Source organism: Poecilia reticulata, linkage group LG11 (genome assembly GCF_000633615.1).
Source record: "Poecilia reticulata strain Guanapo linkage group LG11, Guppy_female_1.0+MT, whole genome shotgun sequence".
NCBI classification, from domain to species: Eukaryota; Metazoa; Chordata; class Actinopteri; order Cyprinodontiformes; family Poeciliidae; genus Poecilia; species Poecilia reticulata.
In genome coordinates this window covers 22,011,125-22,021,204 of record NC_024341.1, presented here as the reverse complement: position 1 = coordinate 22,021,204, position 10,080 = coordinate 22,011,125, and the positions used below count along the sequence as shown (strand labels likewise).

At 35.8% G+C, this 10,080-nt stretch overlaps 1 protein-coding gene across 1 annotated transcript; it reads right to left on the bottom strand.

Annotated features, from left to right (window-relative positions):
- Nucleotides 1–2,074: 2,074 nt before the first annotated feature.
- LOC103472771 (complement C1q-like protein 2) lies at nucleotides 2,075–3,151 on the bottom strand. The gene is made up of 4 exons (XM_008422605.2): nucleotides 3,031–3,151; nucleotides 2,922–2,997; nucleotides 2,705–2,833; nucleotides 2,075–2,355 (listed from the first exon to the last, which is right to left on the bottom strand). The coding sequence occupies exons 1-4, from the start codon at nucleotides 3,136–3,138 to the stop codon at nucleotides 2,075–2,077; spliced, it is 594 nt and encodes a 197-aa protein (XP_008420827.2). The 5' UTR covers nucleotides 3,139–3,151.
- Nucleotides 3,152–10,080: the final 6,929 nt, after the last annotated feature.

Here is a 10,080-nt window from a genome sequence, read left to right as displayed (position 1 = left end):
ATGATGTTCAGGATTTAGGTCTCATGGCATCTCAAGGTGTCAACATTACAGCCAGTGGGCTGAAGGAGGAAATACAGCTTTATTTTGTAATAATTCAAGAGCTACCAGCTTTTATTGCTTCACAAAAACATTAATCAGCATAAAAACTCCAAAGCACACAAAGAAGCAATATATAATATATTTTTGTCATAGTACCCCCAAGAATTTAAAACTTCTTTCACCCCTGACTGTAAGCAAATATTGAAAAGTCTTTTGTACTCTTGTAATTCCACAGAAGACATTTTCTCAAAGCTCCTATGGATCATGTACATATTGCTTTGGAAATTTTGGACAGACCTTTTGGTCAGCAGAGGTTTTATCCTTGTCAATCTTCCATGAAGGCCATTTTAAATGTCAGCTTAATAAAGACAGCCCTGCATAGCTTTAGATGTAGTTCAAAGTTCTCTTGTGACATCCTGTCAATTTTTAAGTGAGATGATAATAATTGAGTCAATTGTTTTTGCAGCAATCGCAGACAATTTTCATTGTAACAGTTAAAATGTTGTGATAATACTGGCATAACTTTATTTTATTTAAGTTTGTGCCATTTAGTATTTCTCTTCCAAGGTGTGTGTGTGTTGTTTGACGAGAAGGGGGATGTAATAGCCAACACACACAGACGCTGTTGGTGCATCTGGGTCTAGGTTGATTTGGTTAAGATTTTCCCCCAATAAATGGAAATTATCTGAAAAGTAAGTTATTATTTACTTAGGTAGTCTTTCATTTAAAGACTTATTCAATAAATTATCATTTTATTGACATGTCTGTATATTTCAGAACTTAGACACTTAATGAAATACATGATATAAACAAGTTACACACAGATGATTAGAAAGTCTTTATTTCTGTTATGATTTTCCACTTATACTTAGTGAAAAAACAATATTTAAAATTAGAAAATTACATCAGACCAACAAAAAAATTTATACAGAAATGTAATCTTAAAGTAGGTTTATTACCTGCTTAAAAGTTTACAATTTTCTAAAGGTAAATTAATCTGACAATGAGCCTCATTGAAATGCATATTTTCATTTATTGACTGTGACTGTAAATTCTGTTCAGATCAATTCAAGCTTTATTGACAGACTTAAATCCATTTCTACACAGATTAAAACACCATGGAAACCATATTTTCCCCTCAGAGATTTACATTTAAATTTAAAAATTATGGAAAAAACTTCCAGAATGTACATTTTTGTATATTTTCTTTTTCCATTCATATCTTTCATGCTCTTGTTAGTGTTATGGAAATTTCATTATCAAGGAATGAAAATCTGTTTCAATAATAAGAGAAAGATTAATCTTTGTCTTTAAGTTTCTTTATTCAAAGGCAAAAGCGTTCGAAGACCCTTCTCCTTAGCGCAGTCAGGAGAAGAGCCCTGAACAACACACTTCACATCGTTATATAGTCACAGCAAGACAAAGACCCACCCAAAGTCTGATCTTATCTCTGCTACCAGATGGACCACAGAGACAATCCTGACCCCGGCCTCATGAACTATCCCTCACCTCTTGGAGGGGATGATTTTATGGCAGGAAAGAGAACTGATAAGGATTTCAGGAGAAACTTCTAATTCTTCTTTGTCAATTCGTCATGGGTTCAGGTCAAATAAGGGTACAAACTACATTCCACACACGTCAGTCCTTTCAAGACAATCACCAGATCAAAATACCCAAGATGTTTTCAGGTCTCTTCTGCTATCACAACTGTGGAAACATCTAAACATTACCTGAAAACTTATTTAATGGAAAAACACATCTTACAGAAATACAAAACACAGCAGATATAATCCGTAAATAAATGGTAAAAAGTATCAGTTCCATCAAAAATGAAATATGACTGAAAACGAAATTTTCTATTACATTAGAAATAATAATTTCTGCAAAATAAGGCCTTTACTGCTCTCGGAGTGATTTAGTGATTTGCTCATGAAACTGAAAAACACTAACCATGGCATTGACCTTAACCTTCTGGTCACTGTGTGACCAGAAGGTTTAAGCCATTTAAATGGTCACATTAATGTTCAATTGTTTTTCAGACTTGATGCAGAAGAAAACCACTAAAAGTCGTTGAATAGCCACTTCCCCAAACATGGTGGTTTGCATCCAGCTGGACGTAGACGTGGTCTCCCTGCTGCAGCTCCACAAAGGCTGCATTGCCTCCATTATCACTAAAGTCATAAGATGACTTGTGTTCAGCGCTTCGCACAACAACCTGATTGTTCTTCATGAGGTCCAGACCCACAGGAAATCCTCCACCAGCATGATAGAAGAAGGAGAAGTAGTACATGCCTCTAACAGGTGCAACAAAGATACCTGTGGAAACATTGAGTAAAATAAATTATGTTACCTTGTCAAAAACAAAGCAACATTGGGCCTAAAAATGTAAGCCTTAACCATAACTGACAGGTATCTGTCCTCATGAGCCCATTGGCCAAAATGTAAGTGTTTGGGGTTGACAGTAAAGGGGATTTTAATGCATGTTTCAATTTTTATTTTACATGCTGAGTTTCATTCCCTGATGTAAGATTTTATTATGTTAAAATTAAAAAGTGAAATTTTATGATGGATAAATTTGTCTTACCAGAATATTTAGAATGTCAATTTAATTTTATTACTTTATAATTTTTATTATTTTATTACTAAAAAGAACAACTCAACTTACCAGTGTGCTGATTGTAGGCATTGCCCAGATTTGCTAGTACGCTTGTGTAGATCAGGGTTTTTGATGTGCTGTAAGGTCCAATGGCTCCATTCCCACCTATTTCAGCACTGAAAACCACCTTTGTTGATGCTAGACAAAAATATAAATGTAAAATGGTTCCATCTGTTTCAAAAGCCTTTGTGAAACTGCTAATTCAGTAAAAAAAAAAAGGCTTTACCTTTCTCATTAAGCACCAGTACCTGGTTTTCAGTCTCTTCCAGCTTTGTTTCCAAGGCTTCACTTTTCTCTTTCAGCTTGGTTTCCACAGCTTCTAGTTTTGCTTTCACAGCACCGAGCTCTTGGAGCAAGACTGACATTTCAGGAAAACTTAACTGTGTTTCTATTTCATTAACATCATCCTGGGCCAAAGTTAGACCACAGAACATCACCAACATCCAAGAAATGAAATTCATGTTGATACAGCCTCCAAATCTCAAACTAAATGAAATGATTTCTGGTCCTTTTATATATATGTTTTTTTATGGTTACCTGCTTAATGATTAACAAATGAAGCCTAGGCGGAAATTCAGGCTGGAAAACTCCTGCCTCACCTGCTCCACCCAATCGCTGCGTCATGCTCGCCGCCTCCAACCTGAGCGCCGGACCTCGACCCGGCGTGTTCAATCATCAATCAAGCTACGCTTATATGCATCCACACCGACGCCGCCAGTCGCTCTCCAGCCGTGCTCAACCCACTTCCACCCCTTTCTCCACCAGCATCATTCAGCTCTCCAAGACGTCATCCTTTTTCGACCTCCACCACCAGTTTCGGGCCCCGGGGGGAAGAGTATCCCTAATCAGCGTCGGGGATGTACACCCGAGCTCTCAGCAAATAACAGCTCAAATCTTCTGCCGGGGCCCGAGCGCCAAAGAACTGTTATTCCTTTTCAAAGAATTGTTGTTCATTCTTGCCATTAAACTCTTTAATCATCTTTTCTACGTCTGAGTTTCTCCAGGTTGAATTATTGTTGATAGAGTGATTGTAGGGCTTATTTGCCAATCATTATATATTGTCAGTGTCCTGAAGATTAGGTCATGTTTTCAATTGCTTGACTTGACCTGTAACACCCGAGAATTTCTTTTTTTTATTTTCATTAATGAAACCATATTGTGGTTTTGGAGCTGTGATGATATGAAAGAGAGTAGAGCTTGAGGAGGTTGATATGTAGAAAGTTTTTAAAGGTTTTCTTCCAGTGAGCAGCGCAGAAAGAGCAGGTGTTACAATCAATAGTATCCACACAGGCACACACACTTGAAGAAAACAAACACACTCTGGAAAAGGCTTCCAGCCCCAGCATAACACTCTCACTCTGTCTGGGATGGTTGCCAGGCGACAGCCCTTTTTGATCTGCGAGAGATCAGAAAAGAATTTGCAAGCGAGCAGAGAGTTCAGTGATTCTTTAGAATAGGGACAAAACAGGTCCTATGGATAAAGCACAAAATTTGAATAAAATATACACAAAATATAATTTTTTCAAAAATCTGACTAGACTAACCTGGGTCATGTGAGCACAACAATGTATAGTATATCTTCCTGGTATTTGCTGATTTAAAAAAATATATATATATTTTAAACAATGTAGTACGTGGATGTTATCTTTAAAATCTCTTGTCCAGGAGCAGAACTCAATACATTATAATAGTTCAAAACAAATAAAGAAATACTAAAATTATATATTATGACAACTAAGTATAAGTAGTCATATAAATAATTATAAAAGTATCAATAAATTGAATTAAAAATCATTTTTATATATTTTCCAACTCCATTGAAATTTGTCCCTAGTTTTGTCAAAACCGTCAGAAATTAAATGAATGTAAAAAAAAATCTGATATTATTGGGGGGCACCAGAATTTCTCATGGTTGTTTGTCACAACCATGATGTGTCAACTCCATAACTGACAATTTACAAAACTGTGATGAACTTTTGTGAAATAAAAACTTAATTTTGGAATATTGTAAAGATTTCATGGTACTGATGAGCTACAATATGGCCTCCTTCAGAATAACATCATATACAGTAAATTGAGGTAGTTTGGCTTTTTGTCAACTCCGTCAGATGTCAACTTTATCAGAGTTTTTGTAACTCTTTCAGTGAAACTGTTGACAAATCTCACTTAAATGTGCAATTAATTCATTGTAATGCATTTTACATAAATTGCATTACTTCACATGTATAAAGTTTTTCTTTTTACTCACTAGTTTGTCACCACCTTCAGCTCCGCATCAACTCCGTCAGATGGACTTTTTGTTGTTTTTTGTTTTAAATTATATTTTTTTTGTTTCTCGAGAAGCATTTGTCTGTAAAATATCAGTAATAGGGAATTTTAAAAATAATTTTATATTTATTTTTGTCAGATGGTGATGACAAACTTCTGGGTCAGGTCGATTAAAAAGGTAATTTAAAAAAAAATGTTGCAACTGGGAGCCTACACCTTAGCATCTTTACATTTCCAAAACATTATTTGTCATATTTGCATACAGAGAAATAATTTTTTTAAAAATTGGGGAAAATTAAAACCCATTTTGTCCCTATTCTCAAGAATCACTGAGTTAATACATGCAGAGAGAAGTTTTGTGCATGAGGAAAATAACTGAGTGTGAAGATAAAGATTTAAGAGAGCACTGGGAACATTTGAAAGGGAGCAGAAGTTTTGAGTGCAAGTATTACAAGTTTTGAGAGGAAAGAGATGAGGTCTTGCTTGTAAACTGAAAATGTGTGCTCTTGATTTACGGCAGTAAAATTCCCCCATACAAACGGAGATGTTTGCTAGACAAACATGTCCATTGAATTGGAATTAATTGTCTCTAGATCTAAACAGGAATAATCAATAGTCGTCTCATTCTCAGTTATTACAGCTTGAAACTAGTGATGGACTCTGAACATTCAGAGTCACATACAGACAGTTACAAAGTCGGCCTTCTATAACCTGGAGAACATTTCCAGGATTAAAGCACTAATTCAAGATCTAGGGAAACTCATCTGTGTGTTTATAGAAAACACTGTTGACTACTTGAACAGTGTCTGCACAGGTCTCCCTAAACCACATGTGTCAAACTCAAGGCCCGGGGGCCAAATCTGGCCCACCGTAGCTTTTTATGTGACCCTCCAGACTCCAGATTACATCAATAAGTCCCTCCAGTTTTTCACAAATACGCAAAATTCACACAAAATCGACAGATCCTCACATTTTTCTGATTTTACTGACATTTTTTCTCACAACTAGCTCAAATATCGTAAAAATTCCTGACAAATATTCCTATATTATCACTACAAAATCTATAATTTTGATTGCAAAAAAAACACAAAAAACTATCACAAAGTCCTGGTTGGACTGATCAGTGTGAAAAGATGATCAATATACGTAATTTAATTTTAAGAAACACTTATTGAATGCTGAAGCATCTATTTATTAATATTTTAACAATTTAATGGTTTTTATCAATATATTCTGGAACAACCGGCCCTTTGAGAACATTCCGAATTTCGATACGGCCCAAAATGAAAATGTGTTTGACACCGCTGGCCTAAACAGTCAATCAGATAGGCACCACAAATCTGAAACAAACTTCCAGAAAACTGCAAAACAGCCGAAACAGAGTTATTTTAAATCAGGGCTAAAAATGAACCTATTTAGAGTTACTTTTGATTAGCAGTAAATGAAACATTGATCAACATATTTGATGTGTATTGAAGATTTCAATGACGATATTTGACAAAATGCAATGTTTAATGGATCTTTCATAATTGGTGACTGTGCTGTTTTTATGAAACACTTTGTACTGCCTTGTAGCTGAAAATGTTCCATACAAATAAACTTTACTTGACTTGAGGATTCTCAAGCGACTGTAAATGTTGAACTTTTAATTTTTGGTATAGGAGGGAAAATCATGAATCTTGTGGACTGGCAGAATCTTAGACAAAAGCAGACATGCAGGAAGAAAGACTCTAGTCTAAGAAAAAGCAAAGGATGCTTCTCAACCTAAATAAGTAATTTAAGGCCCCATCCCCACAAAGATGAACACACCAAATGTTTGTAAACAATTTTATAAATTGTGTATCCACACAACTTGATGCACGACCACTGAGAACTGTTGTAGTAGGAATACCAGGCCACTCAGTGATACGTATATGTAAACTCTGCAATGGGGCAAGAGGTAAGCTGAAGTTTGTTTTACTATAGGAAAACATAAGCTTAGTTTTTGATAGTCTTTTGAGAACCTTGAACGATAGAGATGTGTTGTCTGTGATTGGTGCAAAAATCAGAGCTTTATTTTTCTTTGGTACATTTTTATGTTTTCATTTTCCTCTTTGCCATGTTCCATAAGGCTGCTGTGGCATCGTATTCAATATCCCTCAGCCTCAAATAGTCAGTGATGTTGCCAATAACATGCTTTCTGTAACCGTCTGGTCTTATTGGAAAATATTTTTGCTAGACTGTTTAAAGAAAGACGCTTAGGCTAGGAGTTTAGGTTAGGGATGAGGCATTGAATTTTCCCTTAATCAACAGCGCCTCCTTCTGGACATTGTTGTTCTTGGAAAGGTTACTTTATAAAGTTCTACATCACAAACAAACACACATGCTTGAAAATTGCACAGACACTATTTTAATGTTCAAAGATACAGGACTTAGAAACAATGAATGAATTCCAAACAGACACAAATTCTGTACCAGAGAAGTTTGGTTTATACATCAGGAACTGTTTCAATTTTATCCTCTGTAGCTTCACCTGTTAACCTATTATCTTGTATCCTGTTTTTGGAAAAGATAGAGGGAGTTTTTTTTTCAGATGTGGTGAAAAACATCACTAAAAAATGTGAGAAGACCTCCATTTATATTTATTTGCAGCAATCTGCATGTACACCTGGTATTCCTGCAGCTGACAACTTTGAATTACGTCTAAGGCCATGCAGATTTGATTTTATTAATTTGACATTTGAAATGGTCCTCCTGGAAAATCTCCAAGGAGAATTCCTTTGCTGAATAAAAGGTTTACAAAGGTCTGTCCAGAATTTCCAAACAAATATCTACATGATCCATAGGAACTTTGAGAAAATATCTTATGTGGAATTACAAGTGGACAAAAGAGTATTAAATATTTGTTTCCAGCTCTGTAATTTAGTTTTTCTAAGTAATTTTTCCAGGTATTTTATATGTAGTTTTTTTATTCTCTGCCACTCGATCCCATTGACGCATGGTTCGGAGTAGTTCAGAGACACGGACATCGGTTACTAGAGCTTCTCAGCTAAGGACGTCCAATGGAGGTGAGTAATACTGTCAGTGCTTGACCTTTGTTTCTGAAATGCGTAAGAGCTGTCTTCACACTCTGCATTTCAAAGTACTTTGGTCGTTTGGGCTAGTTATCTACATATTCTGGGTAGTTAATGGCTACCATTTTATCATTAGAGCTCAATTCAATGTGATTATAGCTAAATGTTGTTTCAGGTTCTCATTTTCTTCTTGAAATGTATTATTTATGTTTTGTTGTGAGAGTATTATCGGCAGGTTAGATAACTATTTATGTTTGGTAAAGATGTTGTGGCTAATAATATTTATACCAAAAGTTGGCTATTCATAAGTCATGAACTTCTTTGTGGTAGACTTTGATCACATGTTTATCCCTTTGTAGATATTTTTGTTTGTCTTTATGAAAAGAGTATTTATGGATTTATAATTAGAATTTAGTACTTACTTATTTGTCTTTGTAGAAACCACACACACAAACTCGCATTCCCCCAATGGCATTGTGATATTGTATGGAGGAACATCAGTGCCTAGTAATCAACAGTGAGGTGAATTTCATTGCCAATTAAAGGCAGTAATGATTGGTAACTAATGCTGCGAAGTTAAGTAGAGCCTGATATGGAACTAGGTTTACTAAGTTCTTGCAGATTTAGGTTGGTTTGGTAAAGCTTTTCCCTCAATAAGTACATGTTTTTATTTATTTATGTTGTCTTTCATTTACAGATCTATTCAATTAATTATAATATTGCTGAAAAGTCAATTTATTTCATGAACTTTGTCACTAAACAAAACCCATTATATAGACTAGTTACACACAGATGGATGCTTGAAAGCCTTTATTTCTCTTATGATTTCTCAGTTACAGTTAATGGAAACATGGCATTTATAGTTAGAATATTACTTCAGACCAGTGAAAAACATTTTTATACCCACATGTTGCTTTGTTATAATGTTTTTACATGCTTAAAGGTTTTCAATTTTCAACACAACTTTAATTTGACAATGTGCCTCATTGGAATGAATATTTTCATTTATTGTCTATGATTCTGTTCAGATCAATTCAAGATTTATTGACAGACTGAAATTGATTTTTACACAGATTAAAATACACCATACAAACCATAATGTCCCCTCAGACATTTTTATGTTTAACATTGTAAAATTCTGGAAAAAAGTTAAATTACATGGCTGCACAGTGGAGCAATTGGTAGAGCTGTTGCCTTGCAGCAAGAAGGTTCTGGGTACGATTCCCGGCCCCGGTCTTTCTGCATGGAGTTTACATGTTCTCCCTGTGCATGCGTGGGTTTTCTCCGGGTACTCCCGTTTCCTCCCACAGTCCAAAAACATGACAGTCAGGTTAATTGGCCTCTCCAAATTGTCCCTAGGTGTGAGTGTGTGTGTATGTGTGTGTGTGCATGGTTGTGTGTCCTGTCTGTCTCTGTGTTGCCCTGCGACAGACTGGTGACCTGTCCAGGGTGACCCTGTCTCTCGCCCGGAACGTTAGCTGGAGATGGGCACCAGCAACCCTCCCAACCCCACTGAGGGACAAAGGTGTAAAGAAAATGGATGGATGGAGTGAAATTACATCAATTAAAAAAATTTGATGTGTTGTTCAGTGACTTGATGCATGCATGTATATTTTCTTTTTCTCATTTATACCTTTGATGCTTTTGTTAGCAAATCACGACTTGAGACTTGACTTGAAAAAATGCTCAAAGACTCGGACTTGACTTTCATGCCATTGACTTGGGACTTGACTCGACTTGAAGCTGTTTACTTGAAAAGACTTGATATTTTTTACTCAAAGTCTTAAAATTTAAAACACATTATTTATAAAGTGGCGTCATTAATTAATTTCACTCATTCCGTATCAATATGCGCAGACCGTCCCTCTGTTTCTCCTCTCTCCTTATGTATGTATGTGTGCGTAGCTGCAGCACAGCCAATCAAATTAACAAGATTTGGACATTTAAAAAAACGCGGCGACGCTACAGAGCTCAGGGAACGAAGGACGAAATAACCGCTCGAATATTCGAGTAATTTCTTTTGGCTACGTAGGTTATGAACTTTCGAATAAAAAACGAACTGCA